This window comes from Fulmarus glacialis, unplaced genomic scaffold (genome assembly GCF_000690835.1).
Source record: "Fulmarus glacialis isolate BGI_N327 unplaced genomic scaffold, ASM69083v1 scaffold42990, whole genome shotgun sequence".
NCBI classification, from domain to species: Eukaryota; Metazoa; Chordata; class Aves; order Procellariiformes; family Procellariidae; genus Fulmarus; species Fulmarus glacialis.
This window is the reverse complement of record NW_009186674.1, coordinates 6,687-29,407: the sequence shown is the minus strand read 5'-3', so window position 1 is coordinate 29,407 and position 22,721 is coordinate 6,687. Positions and strand designations below refer to the sequence as shown.

The 22,721-nt window shown below is 35.5% G+C and overlaps 1 protein-coding gene across 1 annotated transcript; it reads left to right on the top strand.

Moving 5' to 3' along the window:
• Nucleotides 1–583: 583 nt before the first annotated feature.
• On the top strand, nt 584–22,142 carry SDCCAG8 (serologically defined colon cancer antigen 8; the record flags this gene model as incomplete). The annotated part of the gene is made up of 11 exons (XM_009572343.1): nt 584–763; nt 871–953; nt 5,704–5,817; nt 6,232–6,357; nt 6,659–6,799; nt 8,182–8,246; nt 10,380–10,568; nt 12,737–12,875; nt 16,042–16,194; nt 18,759–18,893; nt 22,026–22,142. Coding segments are annotated over 11 exons (1,442 nt in total), but the record flags the coding sequence as incomplete, so codon positions are not given.
• Between the last annotated feature and the right edge of the window lie 579 nt (nt 22,143–22,721).

Here is a 22,721-nt window from a genome sequence, read left to right as displayed (position 1 = left end):
TTTTTAGCAGGGCCTGTTGTGACAGGACAAGGGGGAATGGTTTTAAACTAAAAGAGAGTAGATTCAGATTAGGTATAAGGAAGAAATTTTTTACAATGAGGGTGGTGAAACCCTGGAGCAGGTTGCCCAGAGAGGTGGTATATGCCCCATCCCTGGAAACATTCAAAGTCAGGTTGGACGGGGCTCTGAGCAACCTGCTCTAGTTGAAGATGTCCCTGCCCACAGCCGGGGGTTGGACTAGATGACCTTTAAAGGTCCCTTCCAATCCAAACTATTCTATGATTCTGTATTATTACTTGTGCTGCTACAGAGTCCTAATGTATTGACAAGCTAATATGCTATTTATAGCTGCTTCTTTGAAAATGTAGTAAATATTTCTTCTGCAAATTGTGACATACAGTAGTTGTTTTGGCTGTTTGTATTAGGTAATTGCTTCCAGTGGCTGAGTTTAGATCAAGTAGCCAAGCTAGACAGAGGCGGAACGCTTTTAGTTCTCCCATTTTTTTTTCAAATTTAAAATATCAGTCAGTAAATACTTTCTTTTATGTTGTTTATTGTGGCTAATGATGTGACCTTTTTTTAGAGCGTGCTAGTGAAAGCATCCATCAACTGAAATATGCCTTGGAGGAAAGACAGTTTGCAAAGGGTGAGGGTGAAGTTGGATTTGACCAGCCCTCTATGGACGAGGGCAGTGATGATGTGGACAGGGGCAATGATGACAGTGGGAATGCAGCCTGGCATGAACTGCAGCACAGTCACGCAGGTAAGATTACTCTGAAAGCAAGTAGTTTAAAAATTGTTAGAAATTGTACTAATTTTAATGAAAAAAGTAAATATTTTTTGGTTATTATGTTTTTTATCTCTTCCTAGTTAATCAACTTAAAATTTTGTTGCAACATCAAGAAGGAATGGAAAGTGAAGTCTCTCTGTCAAGCAGGAAGATGTCGTTCTATGTATGTTTCTTGTTTCTTTTGTGTTGTTTGAATGAACAGCATGCATGATGAGATCAATTTTCTAGTATCCGGGAAGAAAAAGAAACACCGAATCATTTTATATTCTGAAATATAGGAGATTCCTGAGGCTATGGCCAGAACTTGGTATGCTTATGACCATAGGAAAAAGAAGTCTATAATACAGGATTTAGACTTTTCTCCTCTTTTGTTGACCATCCAGTGTGGGTCACAGTCCACATTGCTTTCAGCTTTCTCATCTTTTTCTTTCCACCAAAAGTTCATCCTTTTTGTTTTAGAAACAATTGGGATTGACTACATGGACAAATATCTGTAAAAGCAGCCTCTGTTTTCCTTTGACTGTACTTTAAGGATTCTCAAAGGCTGTAACTTCTTATGCTGTAACTATGCTTTTTCTTTAGAGGATTAGAGATGCTCATGTAACAACAGGTTTTCTAGCTCTCTGCCAAAACGCAATGGTCTCTGTCAAAGTTAGTTTACACCCTTGCATGGGCTTCTCAGATCTAGCCTTCTTGCAGCAGAACTGCACCAAAGTACGTGCAGTGTTACAGAGCAAGATACTGCTAGATACTAGTATTCCTGTAGGGAAGTAACTCAAAGGCATTGTTCCAGTTTTATCTTTTGATGGTCTACACTGACTACTTTTGGTTTATACTAAGGAAGACAAGCAGCTCTTTGCTGTCAATATTGAAGTAGCAGTCTGCTGTGTTGCTTTGAGCCTGTGTTATGAGCCTAGCTCTACTGTTCTGACATTGACAAATTTTATTTAAAGTTCAACTTTTCTGAGTGTTCTAAAATTAATGAGTTTAGTCTGATTGTCCTGCCAGGTACTTTTGCCTCATAATGGTGCAGGATAGAATTCATGTTTTGTAGCTCAAGGGAATGGTGCATCATTGGTTGATCTTGACATGACATGAATCAGTATCAATTTGTATTTAGCCTTTGGAGGGGAGGGAAACCATCTTTTAATCCATCTTTGTCAAAGTTTTCTACTTATATTGGGAAATTTTAGTAGAGTGGAAAAATTCAGAAAACGGGATACTTTTTCTAAGAAACATGTGATAGTGCTTTCAGGGACTGGATTAAGTGATGGAGGAGTAAACAGAGAAAAGATGGGAATTTACTATATCGATAGGGCATTGTCCCATTTCTTCCTCTTGAAGTTTCCAATAAGAGAGATTTTGTGAAGTGGTGGCCTTATTCTCCTTTTGAACTGTCCTCCATCTGCTTGCTAACCAGGATGTGAAAGTGTTCTGAAGATAGACCAAGTATAAAGCTCAAAAAATGTGGAAGTACAAACGTGCACACACACCAAAAAAACTCAAACCCTTATAAAATACAAGCTTGTCTGGTGGTTTGCTGGACACTGCAGAAATGCTTCTTGTATAAGAAGAATCAGATTCCCCAAAGGTCAAGGAAAGCAAACTTAGATTATAAGTAACCTTAACCTTTCGCATTGAATTATGCTGAAATACCTGATGACTGCTGAATAGTAGATGACTGCATGTGTCTATAGCTAAATAATTTCACAGAAGGTATACTGTTTAGTAAACTTTACAACATTTCATACGTATAAATAACATTGTCTTACAAAATTCCCTTCTCTTGCCCATTGACAAAAAGTTGCAACAGGCATCAAGTGAGTACATCTTTTCTTTGATTACACCCAGACGGTTGGGCAGGGATTTTCCTTTTGCTCTCTACCTCATCACCTGAGGTCAAGGCCCAGCAAGATTGCTTCATACAACAACTGCAGTTCTACAAGCTGGGTCTTGGCTAACCTAACTGTACCCAGCCTGGGTTCCTGACACTGTTGTTATAGCTGGAGTGCCTTTGACTGATTCCTGTTGTTTCTTGACAGTTTACAGGGCAGCAGATTAAAGACTGCCAGCAGGAGAGTGTCTAATTCTGGGGTTTAGAGGTTTGAAATTTGAGGCATTCTAGAAAAGTACAAGGTGGGCCAAATTATCTGGGATGTTGGCAAAACATCCCAACATCCCATGTTACTGTCTAGAATGCTGGCCTCTAAAGCTGCCAAGCATTTATATTTTATAAATCCTTGTGTTTATATGGTAAACTTTTCAGTATTAAGAATGCAAATGTGAACAGCATTTCTGAGACTCATGCATAAACATTTGGTAATTCATACTGATTAGATGTGTCTTTCAGTTCTGATTTTAATATTTGGCCTACTTTAAATATATGCTCCCCTAACGTCTGTTCTTTCACTCTGTAACAGATGTTATATTATCAGAATAGTAATGAAAAATCCCCCAATTAATTTATAATTAATTGATAACCATTGTTTAGTAAAAATGGTAAAAAGAAATAAATCACAAATGATCTACCAGGCATTCGCGTCATGAAAGGGCAGGTAGAGGCTTCTAAATAAAGAAATGTGAGTTAATAAGTTGTGTTAAGAAGTTCTCTGTTCTTCTGTTGGAAAAATATGCTATGTATTATTTTCCTCTTAGTGAAACGGTTCTTCAGCACTTTTGTGTACATTACACCGATGTTTCTCAGGTTAAACATTAGCACTGTTTTTCAGTGAAAAATAATTTGAATAGAAATGGAGTTTTTCACATTGTTGTGGTTTAACCCCAGCCAGCAACTAAGCCCCACACAGCCACTCGCTCGCTCCCCCCAGATGGGATGGGGGAGAGAATCAATAGGGTAAAAGTGAGAAAACTCGTGGGTTGAGATAAAGACAGTTTAATAGGAAAAGCAAAAGCCGCGCATGCAAGCAAAACAAAACAAAGAATTCATTCACTACTTCCCATCGGCAGGCAGGTGTTCAGCCATCTCCAGGAAAGCAGGGCTCCATCACACATAACAGTTACTTGGGAAGACAAACGCCATCACTCCGAACGTCCCCCCCTTCCTTCTTCTTCCCCCAGCTTTATGTGCTGAGCATGACGTCATATGGTATGGAATATCCCTTTGGTCAGTTGGGGTCAGTTGGGGTCAGCTGTCCCAGCTGTGTCCCCTCCCAGCTTCTTGTGCACCCCCAGCCCACTCACTGGTGGGGTGGGGTGAAAAGCAGAAGAGGCCTTGACTCTGTGTAAGCACTGCTCAGTAACGAAAACATCCCTGTGTTATCAACAGTTTCCAGCACAAATCCAAACCAGCCCCATACCAGCTGTGTTTCCGACTCGAGATCACAGATGTTAGAATTGTATCAGCTTCAAAACTGGCTGAGGATCGGCGTAAAGATGCTTGTTTTCATCCAGAATAGTGAACTAATGCTAGAAATGTACCTGTTGTTCCTCTGAGATGACCCCATTAACAACGCTGTGTGAATTTTGTATCCTTACCAGAAAAGAATACAAAAAAGGGGGATTGACCCTTTACAAATATGAGTAAAACTGTTCAGTAAATTGGTGGAAAAAAGCAGACATCTTTTGTATAAGAGAATGTATGTTCTACTTAGAGATATGTCCCAGTTTGACTGTCTTAATTTTAATTATTAAAAAACCCCCACCCAAACTAAAACATTATGGCTTGCATTGGTATACTTTTAGCTTCAGGAATTAAAATAGTTCATATTTGTCAACTAGCATTAGACTGTACTTAGTTCTTTCAGTGGATGAAATTTGCAATAGTGGAATATCAAGCTAAGGTAGTAAACCAATATTGAAATACATAAAGAGGACAAGTGTGGATCTGATAGTAGCCAATTTATTTAAATTTGAAAGTAGAGACTCCATTAAATATTTTTGTGATTATTCAATGGCAGTTTCATTGCAGACTAACATATTTATGCTTAATACTGTCACTCCATTAAAATTATTTTAAAGTATGTTATTCTTCATTAGAACTATATAAATTATTAAACTGTAAAAACATATTTTTTTTAATGTCTAGATAAGTCCTTTTTATTAGACTGCTGAGGACTGTTTGTTGCTAATAGGATGAAAGAAGCTGTAGTTTTCAGGAAACTATGATTTTAAGGGCATTTTAGTAACATTTATTTACATTCTTTGTTTGTACTGTATTCTTAGGAGTAAATGCTGTAAAGTTATAGCGATTGTGTTTTTCACATTTTGTAAAAAGTTTAATCCCTGTTTAAATCTTGCTGAGCAAGGCAGAGCTGTAATTGTTTACCTTGAATGGGCAAGGAGTCCCTTCGTTACCTTCTTTAACTAGTTAATTTGTGAGGCTGTCAAAAGTGTTACCTATTTATAGGGTCTTCAGAAAGGTTTTTTTAGAATTGTCTTTTAAAATACCAATAATCAAGTTCTTTGATAAACGTAATACCTATTACACATTGTCCCGTGTTTCTATGGAGGTATTAAAATTGCAGACATAGTTGTGTTTCTGTAGCAATTGTTAATGAACGTTTAGAGGAGTTGCCTTTGATGCACATCCACAACTCATTAAAATTCAAGCGATTTTTATATTTACTTCACAGAGAAGAAAATATCCCCTTAAGTTTGCCTAAAATGGATGATACACTGAAATAGCGGTATGAATTTCATTTACAAATGGTTTGTGGATATGATTTAATCCTGCTTTATAGATGTGCTTAATCAAGCAGCTGTACATTTTGACAGAAGTGACATATTTACTTTTTGTATTGAAGAATTTAAGTTGTGACTGTTTCTCCCTTCCTCATGATCTAGTACTTGGTGACTTTTTATTAAGCATATGTAGTATTCTGTGTGCAAGCAACATCTTATTGCAATAAATGGAAAACCGGAATATAACACATGCTATTCTTTACTTCCTTCAGAAACCCCCAGAAGCTGCAACTGGAGACTTACCAGCCCTTTCTGATCTTGTTCCTATAATCAATGATCAGTCACAGTACATTAACCATTTAGAAGCAGAAGTGAAGTTTTGCAAGGTACTAGACAACATATTTCACCTACTAAACCCCTGGTCCCCTAAATATGAAGAATTGCTTTAAAAACAGCTTACACTTAGTCTTGAGATTGATTGTTGCAATGACCAAAACTGAGCCAAACGCAGTTCAGTGGATACTGAGCCTTACCATGTGTCTTGGTGCCTGTGTAGTGTTTAAGGGTCTTCAAAGACATTTGTACGTCCTATCACAAATATAAATAAGCAATTTTTTTTTAAGAAGTTATATGGAAATTCTAGCTACAAATGTACAAAGTCTGTCTTTTGAGTATTCTTATTCTCTCTAAAAGGGTTAAAATAGTTGAGAATGTTAATCTAGACTTTTGGTATCAGGATGTATTTAAATGTTGATAGCCTTCTCAAGGATCCTTTTACATGCAGTTACTGTATCGTATAGGAGGAATTGTCTGGGATGAAAGATCGAGTACAAGTAGTTGTACTTGAAAATGAGGAACTCCATCAGAAACTGAAATTCTTAACTGGGAAACATATGTTGAGAGAACAAACTCTTCTAGATGCCTCGGTAAGTTTGTATTTTTCTGTTGTTGTTTTAATCAGTGTTCAGGGACCTGATTCTTTTTAAGGAAGGCTATATAAATGGTTATCTGCAAGCTGAATTTTAGTCAAATTTCAATGAGAGTTTGTAAACATGGATTTCTGTGGATAACATCATTATCATAGGTTGCCAACCTAATTAACTTGTTTATTGGGTCATATATTCTACTGTAATGAAAACTGTAAGATTCAATACTTATATAATTAACATATGCTTCAAAAAAACAGCCTACATAATTATAATTGAAGCATTAATATTTTTATTTTAGGCAAATACTCAGAACTCCTGGCCTGTAGGTGGTAATGACTGTAGCATGCATCAGCCTGTCACCTCATCACCAGCACATAACAAAGATCAGGCTTTTGTTACAGCAGCTGTTGGAGAAATAGAAAAATGGCCTGTAGAACTGGTTGGTATTAACTTTCTTCGCAGAGTCATACCTTTGCAAAACCATTTGGTGCTTTGTTGTTGCTGCAGTTCTGATGATTAATTTTGTAACAGACATACAGGAGAAGTTTTGGTTGACTGAACCTTAATCTGAAGTCAAATTTTATTCTCTTAAACCTCATCTTCTCATTATACCCTAATTAATATTATTATCCAGTTAGACACAGATGGCAGGTTGTGTCTGCAGATGTTGACTTCCCAGACATAAGTCTTACTTTAAGAATGTCCTGTCAGTGATGGCTCCACTGTACTTTGGAGGTTCTTAGCAGTAACACAATGCACAAGCAGGTGGGAACTAGCTGGTGTAATTTAGGTAGCCCTCCAGGCAAGTTCTTTTGCAATGAGTCTTTCTGCTCCTGGAGCAGCGCAGGTTCAGTAAGGTAAAAAAGTCGCTTTGTGCAGTCTGTGTTCCCTAAGCTGAATTACACATTTTGCGCTTTTAGAAATACAGAGGAGCCCTACTGTTTCAAAGACGATGTTATCTCTATCCTGTATTTTTAGTTTGGGAAGATATTCTTAATTTTTTTGCTCTAAATTAATGGGGTAGCATTGCCATCTTTTGGGAAAAACATGGTTAACTGAAAGTTTTGATGTCTTTTATCCATGTGCATATGTGTGCTGTGGAATTTAAAGGGTACTTTAATTCTTCAAGATAATTGTGTGTATTTATTAATTTTTCCTAGTAAAATATATTTTTGTCATTTTTGTGCCTCATCTAGAGCTGAAAACCTCTTCAATGATCCCTAACGCCTGCAGTTGTTTGAAAGCTAGTTTTTACAGTAATTGCACTTTTTCTACATCTGTCATATTTAAAGCAAGAGAATCATATTGATTGTGACTTCTTTCTAAGTGTCATAAGGAGCTAAATTTCTGGTGTTTTATCTAGTTCGTTATCACCATTGTATTTAACATTGGTGTGGTTGATTTATATATCTAGTTCTTCACCTGGTAATAAGAGTAACTCACTATATTATAAATAAATAGCCTGTCTACTTGAAGTTCTTCAGAATTCCTCTTTTATTTCTGCTGACTTGTGGGAGAGTGACAGCAAACTTGGGACAAGATCATCAATTTGTGTAAATTACTGTAGATGGCTGCAATTGAAGCTGGAGCAATTTACCATATGAGGATCTGGCAAGATGTATAGAAATAAGAAAATGGGAGGGTTGTTCATTTTGTAGATTTTCACAAGTGTGAAATACTTAAATTTCTCTGACACTAGTGTTTCAACAAGTTTGTATCTTCAGAGGAAAAGAATGAATGTGGCTAATGTCTAGATTTATTTGTAAAGACAATATTATGAAGAAAGCAAAAGACATTTATTTTCTCCCGTCTTTTCTAAAGGAGAAACTAAAACTTCTTTATCAAGAAAAAGTCAATGTCCTTGATGCTCAAATACAGTCTCTAAGGTAAAGTGAAATGTTTATTTTTGTTCTTAAAATTATTGTTAATAGATTAGCACTTCATAACAACATGAACCACTCTTAATTTGAATTTAAGTAAGAGATGCCCAAATGTCTGAATGTCGTGTGTCCCTGAAAGCTGATTTTACATGAAGTTCTCTCAAACATAAATGTGGCAAAACTAAATGTACTGCTATTATGTAGCAACATTAGAAATATATAAATTTTATAAATTCAATTGAATTATTGTATTAGTAGAAATTACAACTTGATATAAAATGCCTTTATCCTTTTTACTCTTTTTCTTTATAGAAACATCAAGTCTGTTAAGGTAGACCAATCAAAGAAAAAAAGAGAAGTTAAAATTTTAACTTGTGTGAGCTCTTCCAGAATTAGCTTTCTTCTACTAATATTTTACCATCGCAAGTTTTAGAAATCTTAAGCATTGAACTAGTTTAGGCCATATAATGATTTTGGAGCAGGAAAGCATAGTTTTGAAGCATGCAGGCATTGTTTCCAGTCATGTAACCTGCTATCTTTAAACACAAAAATATTTGAAAATAAGTCCTCATGTATTTCTCAAAATATTAAGGGTTTGAATGGATAGCAAACTATGGGAAGAACAGAGGTAGAGGCAACCACTTTAGGATTTGGTGTTCTGCAGTAAACTTCCCCCTCTACACTGCATTCATGGTACTGCTGCTGACTTTGTTTAATTATGTTTTTCCCTAAATAAACTGTGGTTTCATATATCTGAAAATTCTAGACTTTTGTGTGTGTGTAAAAAGAGTTACTGGTAGGGAGACAAGTTATGTGCAAAGCCAATTGTGCTAGTGAAAGTAAAGGAGGATCTTAAATTTCAGCTATGTAATCCAATTCCCCTCCCCCAACACCTTGAATATGCTTAGAAATAAATATTGGAGGCTAAAATAGTCTGAAAATTTCCACAAGTACATTATTCAGTCTCTTGATTTCTCCTAAGGGGCATGATCTTTCAAACTGTAAGTTCTGCAAAGCACTTGAGCATTTGCTAAATTTTAATTAAAGTGAGAAATTATTTCGCTTTCAGTGGGACTATCCTTGTTTTTAACTTTAAGCATGAATTTACATAGGACTCGCTGATTTCTGTCCAAGATTTCCCAACAATAATTCTGTTGTACCATGACTGTCTAAGGATAGATGCAGAGCAAATTCTATTCAGGTTATAGTGGATTATATTTAATAGACTAACTACTAAAATTGGAAAAAGTGCACAGAAGATTTCCCAGATGGAAATAAGCATGCATGCAGTGTATATATCATGTGCACAGTAAATCCAATGCAACCAGAATGTGTCAGACTTACTATGTGTATGCTGTCCAGATGGCCTGCGTAACAAACCAAAAGCTTTGGATTCATTGCACAATTTGTCAAATTGATCTATATGTGCACAGTGTGCGTTTGTCTGGAACTTCCTGATGTCAGCATTCCTACTGCTTGCGTTCTCCCCAGCCTGACAGATGCTTGGAAATTCTGGAGAAAATTCTTCAGAGCACCTGGTAAAAATTTCGGAGACAAGTAAAAAACTTACCCTGTTTTTTCTGGAGATGTGGTTGACCTCAGTTTGTGTGTATTGCTGATCAGAGCGAATGTGCTGAATACATCTGGATTTTGACTAGGGAGCATAGGGGATTTTTACTTTATATTGTAATTTTACAGTTAATTTCAGAGTAGAGAAGAAATGGAAGTTAGTGATATTATTAGTAAGACCAACAGAAAAAATGTTAGATAGGGTATTGAAATATTTATACAGCTTATAATGTTTCTTGCTAATGAATCCTTTACTCTCTTCAGACAATATGTAAGCTGACAAGTTTTATCTAATAATTTTCTGTGTAACTTCACTATTTTCTGATACTACAGAGGGAAGGAACAAATTAATATAATTTTGTTTTGTCTATTAATAATTTTGATTAGGCAGTTCAACTATTATTTCTCTGCTAAAGTCTTCCTTAGCCTACTGAAATGTGTAAAATAACGTTCGTTACAGGGATTCTTACAGTTCTTTTTAGGTTGCAGCTGTAATTATATGTTGCATATAAATATAACTTGTAGAAATGTTTGATTGCTCAAATAATACTTTTTATTTCTTCTTTCTAGAAAAGACCTTTCAGAATCTCAGAAGACATGCAAAGATTTGGAAGGAAGGCTAAAACACCAGAAGTCACTTTTTTCAGCCACGAATTCTAGCCGGGTTGGTGGCCTGTGTCTGAAATGCGCACAACACGAGGCAGTTCTTGCACAGACTCATTCTAACGTTCACATGCAGACCATTGAGAGGGTAACAAAGTAGGTTTGGGGGGTATTTACTTTCCCAATGAAAGTACAGTGGCTTACACTAAACCACATAAGTCTCAGTGTGTTGGGTTGTGTTCACAGAGAGATGTGCACTTACAGAACAATGGACTCCCAAGTTGAAGCTGTAATACTAAAATCAGTGGCAGAATATGAGTGTAGGTCCCAACCACTTTGAAATCCGTGGCAGTTTTGCTACTTATTTCAACTGGGAAAGAATGTTAGTCGTTATCTTGTAATTATGATACCTTGGCCTGTCCAGATAATCAGAGTGTTGATAGTCAGTTTCCTGCACTTTTTGTATAAACAAACCCTTCATGCTGTCAGAACAAATATTATGGAAGTCCATATATTTTGATTTATTACTTCCTGCAAAAATTCCTTATCTTTCTGTAGTTAGAAGTTTTTCTGGCTCCACTTTATTCTCCTTACATTTGGGGAACTTTTAGGATACATCAGCAGTGTAATCCTTTTTTTCTTTTTTTTTTTTTCCCCCCTTGAATTTGCTTAGTAGGTCAGGTGTTTGGGATAGGATGCATTGCTCTTCCCTAACTACAATAAGTCAGAGAAAAAAGTTCCTTTGGATAAAAAAAAAAAAGAAATTATTTGCTGCAGCCTTTTTTTAATTGTAGCTTTTGTTTAAATGATTTTTAAAAACAGCTATACAGGCTGAATGTGATATATATAATCCAGAAATCTGAACAGCATTAAAATGTTTTTTTCTTAAGAAATTCTGCTAGTCAGTCATCTTCAAAAATTTCTCTACTTGCTAGTAATAATGATAGGATACTGCAACTTTCTCAAAGTTTGTTAAACAGACATCTATTTATTGTCATATATCTGAAGCTTCTTAGGATTGCTGAAGTTTTAGAATGAGCCTGCTGGAGATTAGGTAGTGGGTCAATTAGACCTGAAAGGACATAGTACATATAGTCTGTCAAATGGATATTATCTCTACGCATTACATGACTGTTGCCAGGATTTATGTATTTTTCTATTCTCAAGTCCAAGAATTTTCTGGGAAAGCTCTCTGTTGCTGAAAAGTCATGTTTCAAAATCTACTTTTGTAAAAAAAGTAATTATTTGTCACAGACACTGGAAAATACGAGCAAACTATAAATCAGTACATTCTTGTCATCTTGTATTATAGTGCAGTTTGAAATAAAAGATTTGAGCTGCCCTATTTATCTTTCTTAAACCATTATTTCAGTTTGAGATTTAACAAAATCTGAAAGTTATATCTTCCTGTGATGCAGCTTATTAAAAAGAAAGATATTTCAGTAGGATTTTCAAAGGGACTTTGTCCAAATCTTGTTGAAATGAAATTTCAAAATATGACTGTTAGTTCTCTGGCGAATACAACTGTGTTACCATTCCACACAACATGAAGGAAAAAAAACCCAAACAAACCCAATAGTTTTCAGCCAGAATCTCTAGTTGCACCTAAACCACAGACAATTATACTCTTAATTTAAAAGCTTTCAACATATCAAAATAATGAAAAGGTGAAGTTAAGTATTACAGTTTTACTGACTGTGCTTCACTGTTTGGTATAGAAATCAGTTTCTTAATTAACAAAAGTTCAGAGGGGATGTAGAATCCAGAAGTCGTATTGTTTGGTTTAGTTCCAGTTTGCAGCAAAGGGCTATTGATTTTCATTTGATATACTTAGTGATCTGAATTACTTGTTGAACCTAACCCTTCCTTTTATTTTTTTGCTCCCTATTTTACATTTAATGACAGTGTAATTTCATATTGCTTCAATCCGTTTTTTCAGAAACTTGCGGGTTTTTTTGGGAGGGGAGGGGGTTTGGGTTTTTTGTTTGTTTTGTTTTTAGCATGGATCCGCATTTTGTAATGCCAACAGAATGTTGCTCAGCTTCAATATATTTATGACTTGAGCTCTGCTGTCATTACTGGCAGTTTCACTAATGGTCCATTTTTCTGAAGTGAAGGACTGGTCATCAAACAAATGATATTTTTAATATCTGCCAAGCCAGCAGTATACTGTCTTTCACTCTTAACCCATGCTGGTTTTAGTCTTGCTTCACTTACCACCCTTATGTCTTTTATCTGTTAACATTTTATATTTGATATACCTGTTGGGTTTTTTCTCTTGAGAAAAGATATAGAAGAAATATCTGGTTTTTCTTTATATGCAGAGAAAGAGATGACTTGATGGATGCACTTGTTTCACTGAGACGAAACATGAAAGAGATGCAGCAAAGAGAATCCAATGCTTGTGAGCAAGTTAAACAAGCTGTGCAAATGGCAGAAGAGGCCAATTTAGAAAAAACAAAGGTAAATTCATCAAGAACCGAGAGCTTTTTAGTATTCAGATCTACTGCAAATGTTAATTAGTTTTCATGCTAATGAGAGAATACATGTGTAAGACCTTTATCACATGTTGATATGATGTAGTAGATTTAAAAAACAGTGTGACTGTTTCTGAGCAGTAACATGAACTCTATATTTGAGTTCTTAAATTCTCATCAAGGCTGTAGGGCGTGTTGCATTCTTAGGCCATCATTTAAATTCTGATGTAGTTTCACAACTAGGTGATAGAAATTGAATGGTAGAATTTTCAAAGGCATTCATGACCTGTAGGAGGGTAATTCTCATATCACATTTCTGACCTACTCTGGAAAGCATATTTAAAATGCTTACAGACAACTTTTTTGCCTCAGATGAGTGCAGTGCAAGAACTGATAAGCTAACATAACTCTTTGAAGATGAGAAGTCTTGTCTGATGCTACCTACAGGAAGCTTTTGGTCCTATGTAAATAATAATAAAACCAGATTAGATTTTGATCTAATGCTTGTGTTAGCCCTAGTTACTATATACAATCCACTGATACTGACCTAAATTATTTCCTTGATATTTAGTGACATCTACTGTATTATTAGTGAATTACTACGGGATTAAGAGAGGGTTTTGTTTTGTTTTGTTTTAAATGAAATGCTGGTGTTTTTAATAATGGACAAGATTGATATAATTGTTCTATTGATCAAATTGGTATTATTCATCTAATGCTGTAAGAGAGAGAGTGTGTTTGTGTAGGGTCTTTAACTATAAAAGTGGGGAAAAAAATAATGAGAGTTGGAAATCCTGTGTACTTGTTGAATTTAATTTCAGAGTATTACAGCATCTTGTTTTTTGCTGAACAAAGAGAGAAAGAATCCTTCTGAGCCCACTGTTCACCTGTCACATCCTGTCCCCGAGGAGCTAAATTTTTCAATTGCTTACTTGTTTACTTTTTTTGGAGTGGGTTCCACAGTTGTCTGATAGAAATGTTACTCACTTACTGCTATGTAAAACTGCACAAAATACTTTTCCTCCTCTATGCAATGAAGTGAAGTTATCTGATCTTCTTCTTTTTCATTTGGTGTTGGAAATCTTTATTTTAATATTTAAAAAGAAAATCCCTATAAATTCTTATTCAGTGTAGCTCGTGTTAGAAATGTGGACTAAGCATAAAACTTAGTAAGACGAATTAGTAGAATCCTTAATAAAAAGGGTCTTCATACCTATACTATTTCTGCCACATAAAGAAAGCAGCTCTGTAGGGTCTCTACTGGCCACGCTCTTTACTGCAGCAAGGAAATGTGAAGTGCTATCTGTTTGTATACAAGTTTTTCCCATGCTCAAAAACTGTAGTCATATGAAGGAACAGGCAGAAATCCTTTACTTATGCTGCATTAACTTAGCATATTTACATGTACTGGTATTTCTCTTGGTAAGTACAAACCATCCTTTATTTTCCCAGTCCTATTCTACTCTTAAGGTGAAGTGCTGTTTTCTTTCGTGATTATCATGGAATCCAAAAGAACAGTCCAGACAGGAAAAGTGAGGAGTTAGCATTTGGAACCCCAATGTGTTATAATTGCAATTTCATCACCCTGTTTACAGAAAGTCTAACCTCAGGTGTTTATTATTTAAAACCGCCATTTTTTCTTGTCTTTCCGTTGTCTCTGTAGTTTGTGACCTCTTGCCTATTACATTGAGCAAGGAGGAGATCTGGTAAGGTTAAACTTCCATAGTGGAAGCAAATCCAAGAATGTATAAATGGTTGAACTGCTTGTTATGTAGTCAAAACAGTGGAGCTAAGAAAATACACATTTCTTCTTACAACTTATTTCTTCTAGAGTTGCATTGTTTTACATGTCTACCAAAATACACCAGTCCTATGCAGACAATTGTTTGCTGATGCTGATGATAAATTCCTACAGAAAAGGATTCAAGGCATCAACAGAGGGATTCCCTCACCCAGGTAGACTTGTGATAGGAAGGAAACCCTGAGGAGGGTCCTGCAGAATTGACATGAACTTATGGAGACTGTTAAAGCATTCTCTAAAAATTATGGTTTAATTTTCTTCCCTTATGAAGAGCCCAACACCAAGGAAATTGCATATAGGGGATTGGCTTTGAGTGAAAAAAGAATAAGCACTTTAAAAAAACCAATTTGAAAATAAAAGGTAATAAGGTAGGAATGCTAAAAGGAGGTTACTTCAGCTTCCTTGACATAAGGTATGCTGAATATCAGTGAAATGATGAAATGAAATCTAGTTTACTCATGGGCTAGCAAGCTGCCTTTAGGTGCTTTGAATACTTTGATTTACTTAATGGAGTAGTGTATTTCTGATTTAAACTGACATAACACTCACCTCCTCTCCCTTTGGCAGGGATACATCAGCATAAATTGATAGATTTTTACCACCCCCCCCAGCTTTTTTAGAAGATAGTGTCTACTGTGCTTCTTGCATATGAACTTAGGGTTTCTTCTATTTTGATAGAAAACACATCTATAACCTGTGTTTTAGCACTTCAAATTAAGCAGGACACTTACGAGTTTGTGGTAGAATTAATCTTCTTTATTTGACAAACCTGAAACTAAAAAAAAATAAATAAAAAAAAAAATTATTTCTTTGTATCTTTACTTATGTCTTCCGGGTTTCTTCTTAGTCTTCTGCACTCAGGAATTCACTTCAGGGGGAAAAGATGTAGAAGTACATACGTTATTTGTTTATTTATTTTTCCTTCAGCTATGCAGCTAGGCAGTAACTACAGTTACTGCAAGGAGTCAGATATTGGAGGCTGGTTCTAGTGATGTACATTCATGAATTTTAAATGCAAGGCAAATAATCATCTTCGTTTTAGAACAGCTACCTATTTGGAAAATATACTCTGAAAAATGCTTCCATCTTTGCCATGACTTTTAAAATCTTATAGATTTATAAATGACAGTAGGGCATGTGAATACATAGAAACATGTACATCTGTTTTCAATTTGTTAGTCCTATTCTAGATGTTAACACGGTAGAGTATGTATAAACATCATAATAACTATGTAAAAAAATAAAAGATGTCCCTTCTGATAGCAAATTGGTTTCTCTGAAGGCATTAGATAAATACCATGTCTGTTTAAAATTTTAGATTTCTTCCACTTAAAAAATTAGTTTTTTCTAGGCTCTAGTCCAGTGTGAGCAGCTGAAAAGTGAAATGGAACGGCAGAAGAATCGTCTTGAAAGGGAGTTAGCGGCTCAGCTAAATAAAAGGACTGATGAAAAAGAAGCACTGCGGGAAGAAATGAAGAAGGAAAGGGAGGACTTGGCAGCAATGGTATGAGTTGGGTTTTTTCTATTTGTGTATTACAATGAGCATATAGTCCTCTTTAAACTTGCTGTTTGCTTGTCTTTCGTTTCGTTTCAGTTTTGGATTTGAGAGCTCAGTAAATCACTTCCACCATTGCTTTAAAGCAGTGGTAGGTAACTTACAGTGATCCTTTGAGTCTGAATAACTGGGTTTTATGCTATGTCTAAATACATACTAAGTTGTTGATGTTATGCACTTTATTTTAGTTTGCATAATATTTTCTAGTGCACTTTGTCAAAGTAGGAAAGGGTTAAGCAATATGTGATGCAAGGTTTGTACCTAGCTTCTTCAAAGATTATTATTTAGGTTGCCAAGTCAAGCATTCAGAAGTTGGCAGATGTCAAAATCAGGATTCTTTGCTACTTTGAGCTTACATATACAGATATATATTAATGTTACAGTATCGTAATTGCATACTAATATGGTATTTTTCAAAGTGATCTTATCATATGCTTAATTTGCCCACCTGCAGAAATGTGTTGGAATCTCTTTTCCCACTTTCGCTGATGTTTATAAACTCTTTGAGACAGAATCTGTCTCATCATTTATGCTGTGACCATTGTAACAGAGCCCTGATAACCTTGTTTTACACTGCTAGATGCTAGTGTAATTTGAGTGTAAAACATAAGGGTTTTCTGCCCAATGGAATCTACAGAGGAAATCTCACGCTAACAGCAGTAAACCTGCGAGACGTGACAGAGGAGGCACTTCTAAGATTGGAGAAAGAAATGGGAAGAAGAGGAGAGAGAGAAATGCACGATGAATTAGTGATTTTCATGCTTGTTTGATTTGCAACCTCTTCAACCATTTTCTGGAGGAGGTTTGGAAACAATATAGTGAATTTCTCTTCTGATTGTAAGCTTTTTCCATATTTTTGGGCTTCTTTTAGAAATAAGCCACACAGTTTATAAAATCTGGAGAGCACAGACTGGATAGAGAGAGCACAGGATAAACTATTTAAGTGTTTAAAAAAGAGGAGGTTCTTTAGTAGTGTGGTTGCTTGTGAAATGGCTGGAAACCTACTAGCGTAGACAGGGAACCATGGTGATATGGTTGTATTTCTAGTATTATGAGATGGTAGAATAATGTTCTGAAGCTGCTACAGGAAGTCAAAGCCTTTGACTCCAGGTCGAGATATTAAAACAGGAATTAAGTACAATGATAGGGATTAAGTGGTATTTAAGAAAGTGAACTGTTGTAAGTCATTATCAGAAATCTGTTGCCAGGGTAAACTGAAATAAAAAAAATAACCTTACACCAGAGACAATGAAACATTATTAAGCAACTCCTAGTTTGAGTCTTTGCTATCTATTGGAAGTTGTCCTTGTTATGCATTTAGTTGTTTAGTTACAGATTTGCTTTAGAGCAGGGTATGCACTCCAAAGTACAGCCTATTAGACAAGTGTTTCATACCTTTTGTTAGTAGAATAATTCACTCCTTAGTGTCACCACATCACTTATTATTTCATCACCCACTGAGATGCATTTTACTGGAACTGATTCCCACTTTGAGTAGTTGTAGTCCTTTTTTTAAATCCTACATACACATTAAACAACATATAGTGACAATATGATGATGTCATGCTTGGTAATTAAAGATATGGGATGACTTTGTAGAAAACTATGATCTATATGCATGATTTACTTCTACATATGATTAGCTACTTTTATGTTTCAGGAAAATGAAATGGTAGAAATGGTATACTGTGCATCAAGTCAACCTCCATATGAATATTTTATCGCTTACTTTATGAAGTGATTTGTTTGAAGGGGAGAATTGGCATGATACATAAATCAGGTGGATGTATAATGAATGAAAAATAGTTATGAATATATAATCCTCTAGGTTTGGCTTTGAATTCCTGTAAGTTAACCTAGAACTGTCAGACACCATTATTTCCACTTATATTAGTAAGCTTCAGGGCTAAATAGCTGAAGGGTCACTGTCTCTTCTTTATTGTTACATTTTTTTACCATTCAGCAAAATTTGATATGAATTACATTAGAATTTTTAACATACTATTCCAATATGGTTTTTGTGCGACATCATGCTTTGATCTATAGTGCTGAAATGTTTTCTGAACTTGAAAATTAGTTTAAGATCTGTTGTTGCAATGACAGTTTTCTTTACCTGGGGGAACATGATTTGGTTTAAATTAATCTACATAAGGATAGATAACAAGGTGTTAAATAGTATTCTTACAGCTGCAAGACTAATGCAACCAGCTAGTTCTGACACTTTGTCCATACTACCAAGTCCTGGAGACTAGTCCAGTTAATGAAAAGTTTCAAATAAACTGCTGTATGATAAATTAATTCAAAATAGTGAACCTATTGTTAAAATAATTTAGCCGTATTCTGCTATATTTTTATTATATATTTTTATTGTATATATTTAATTTTTTATTGTATTCTTAATGCTATGTATTTTGGCTACATAACTACAGTTGCTTTCAAGGAGAAAGTCCCACAAGATTTAGGTCTGTGGTTGGTCAAATTGTGTCATTACAGTGTTCTTGGGCTTTTTGCAGGTGACGGCCATGTCTGAGAATGTGGCCATGTTGGAGGCTCAGGTAGAGAGAATTACAAGGGAAAAGAACTCTCTAGTTAACCAGTTAGAAGAATCACAACATCAGCTTGCATCTCATGAAATGGAGATGAATAAGGTAGGCACATTTATAAATGAGTATTGAGCTTGATTTTCCTTATCATTGTGACTTGAAAGATGAGAAATTTTTTATTTCTGCATTTTCCTGTCTATTGATAAAGAATGTGTGATAAATGTAAACTTCATCTGAAAATCCCAGAGACACAGTTTTACGAGTAAAAACATAACTTTTTCAGTCTGCCAAGTCACCTTGAGATGCAAAAGCTAAGCTTTCTATTTCACTATGCAAATCACTATTGAAAACTGCAATCCAGTGTTTCATTTAAAGTTGCATTTGGTGTGAATGAGACACCATAGTATTCAACCCTGTCCTGTAATTGCTACGTCTGGGATATGCAGTGCTAAAATAAAGGGACCTGTATCAAATCACTGTTTTTCAAGTGCTTTCTTGTAGAATTGGTATGCAGTGTACTGCTTTATTTATTAATATTGATGGTATGCCTTTTACAAAGAGATCTTTCTTCCAGTTAAGAATTATAGCTTAACATCTGTCTATTTATGTGTATCATTTCTGGATGCTTTATTTTGCACGTTTCTCAACCTATTAAAGCCTTAATGGGTCATAACATAAGAAAGAAAAAACAATTGCCATCTGCAACTCAAATTTGTTACAGCCTCTTGAAATGTCTATATACCTTACCAATAATCCTAGGGCCAATCCTACCTCCCCAGTTGTTGACTGCAAGGTTTTGGCAAGCCATTCATTCTTTAGGCCTCTAGAGACTTCTGGAAAGGTTTTCATCAGTCCCTGTCTTCCTCTGCTGCCCCTGCTGGTAGAAGCAGGTGAAAGTATTGCAGAAAATTTACAGCAAAAAGTCGTCCAAACTTATTAGAAAATTTAATTCCATTTCAGCTGAAAGACAAATGAGGGAGCATTTTAAGAATGTCAAAATGGTTTGATTTACCATTTCTGAAGCACACTTTTGGTTTTTCAGACTGGGTTCACAGGTGACTAGCACCACTTATGGGGGGGTAGAGGAAAAAAGGTAGTAGGTATAAATATCTATTGGTCTGGAAAGAATTTTATAGCCTACCAATTTGAAGCAATCTCCCAGGAGAGGTGACACTGTGGTTCCAGTCCCTGCTTCAGTTGATGTTAATCAATACAAAGTTGAATAGGTGGCCACCTTGCAGTAGTCTATGCTGTGTTTTTATTGCACTGTCCTGAGAGATTGGAAAACTGCATTTGTGTCCCTGTTCTGAATTGAGAAGTCTCAAACATCCTGGAGGAAGGTCCTGACCATTGAGCTGTCGGGACTATGTGCATCACCCTGACCTTTTTCATTGACTATGTAAGTGACATCTATGTCTGCTTGTGAATCTGACTCCTTGTTTCCAAACTCCGTTTGCCATTATTAAAAACAGCAAATAGCAACATTTTGCTTTTTGAGTTTTATCTGAAACATTGTTTTCTGCATGCACCAGAAGTCAGGGACAAAAGTTTGGAGTGAGAGTCGTCTTCCTTCATTCTGAACTTCAAGGAGACTGAAAAATCCATTATTAGGACAGCACCATCTGCTGATTCTTCTGTGTTATTCACTTTGTACAATGTATGGGGGAGCTGAAGGCGAGGATGGCTGTATTTTTTTTATTTTGCTTCGAGGAAGTGACATATTGCACTTTGTAACATCCTTCATATAAAGCAAGGAGGAGGTAGAAAGACAGGGTTGGCAATCCATGCAGTTGCATCTCAGAATTTTTTAGTTGCATATGATATTTCAGTATTAAAGAAAGATAATGCTTTAGAACTTTGCCATTCTTCAGAGCATTTGCTACCTTGTGTTACTTGCAACAGGGCTAAATTCACAAACTGTCCTTTGAATTTATAAGTGATGCTGCTTCTTAAAGTTATGACAGTTTTTTTTTATTTTTTCCTAAACATATGTAGTATGTATATTTACTCTTACCCTACCTTTTTTTTAAGAAGAAGGAAAAAAAAAAAAGTAGTGAAAATGAGAAGAGGTATAAGACTGAAAAATAGAAATTAATTTGCGTTGTAGAATGTGTGTGAGGAGATTGTTGAGAAGCACAGAGGGCTGTAGCAGCAAATTAAAAGTGTGCAGATCTAGGAAGCAAGTGGAGCAGGGAAGCAGAGTGACTTGGAAGGAAAGTTCTCCAAGAGTAGCTGCGAGTAAACACATTTGCGTTCTCATTAGGGAATGTGCATATATTTATATTTGGTTAATTAAGGTGAAATGGACAGGCACAAATTGGAGGTGATTGCACAGGATAAGGACAAAAAGGGGACAGCTTGTCCGCCATCCTTCTCCATTCCCAACAGATAAGATCAAATAGAATCCTTTAAAAGTCTTAGGTTGGGAAATGGGAGAATAACATCCCTGCACAGCAGTAGTGAAAGTTATGTGGGAGGGATTGGTGTGGGGATTTTTTTCTTTCTCTTTCTTTCCCCTAATCCCTCTCGAGACCCTCTGAAGTTGAGCTGCCTTCAGGTGGAAAGGAATGAGGAGGTAACATAATGAACATCCCAACAGCAGAGAATAATTGTTGCCTTTGTGGAAGTGATACTAGATTTCTTTAAATGTTGCTTTGATCCCTTTCTTCTGGCCCATGCATATATTTGAATTAGGCATTGTTTTTACAGAATTTATCTTCAGTTTGTAGTAAGTCTATAATGCTCTGATCTAACTTTGAAAATTACCGTATTAACATCTAAACATTTTCTTTCTTAACAGTGGAAAATTGGCAAGATAAGAAACTACGCCCTTATATAGGAGTGTGATAGATCCTTTACTTCTAGGTTTTGAAAGTGTTGACGTAGACTTTCTTCGGATTTTAGAGAGAATGGGAGAAGAATATAAAACCAGCAACTGTAGTTTAACTGTATTTAGTAGCACACATATTTACAACATAAATATTTATACTTAGAAAAATTTTGATCCAAATATAATTGAATCTAGAAGGCACTGCATATTTCAACGTTAATGACTATATAGAGAATTCAGATCCACCTTTTTATATAAAAACATTTACCATATGTAGTCTTAAAATATCTGTAAATTAAAATATGTTGCGTTTAAATGACCTCTAGAGGGCACCAAAAGATCTAATTGCAAACCCTGGGCTATGGCTTCTTCAAGCTACAGATCCTGTTGTCTGTATAATCTAACAGGTGTGTGGAGAAATGCGCTATCAGTTGAATCAAACCAAAATGAAGAAGGATGAGGCAGAAAAGGAGCTCAGAGAGTACAGAACAAAAACTATAAGGGAGCTTGAAATTAAGGACCAGGTAAGAGATAATACTGCTATAACTTTGCAGTTATTAGAAGCCTAAGTAGGGTTATTTCGGAAGCTGGAATGATTCATTTTTCTAATAGTGGTCATTTATTACTGTTAAATGGTTTCTAAATTAATGGCAACAAGCCAGCTATTACTGTTAAATAAATACCTCTTGGTTATCTTATTCTTGTTTTCAGCCCTAGTATGTTCAGTTTTACATATACTCATCCCATGCTTTCATATAGAATTACTCTATCATATGTATTCATACAGCGTACTTAAATTATATGTACTGTATACATATGTTTATACACTTTTTCTCACAAATAAATCCACAAATAATTATGTATACATGCAGCCTGACAAAACATTACAGACTCTAAGTATAACCTAACTATACCAAAAATGAAAATCATTTATCTTCCAGTTTCTTTAAAGATTCAAGCTTAATGAATGCTGGGATTCATCGAAAAGTTAAAAAAAACCCCAAAACAAAACAAAAATAACCTTCTAGAAAAAATAACTATATAAAAATTCCACTAGGCAATAATTGCTGATTATCTAAAACTGTGGGTTTTAATAATACAAA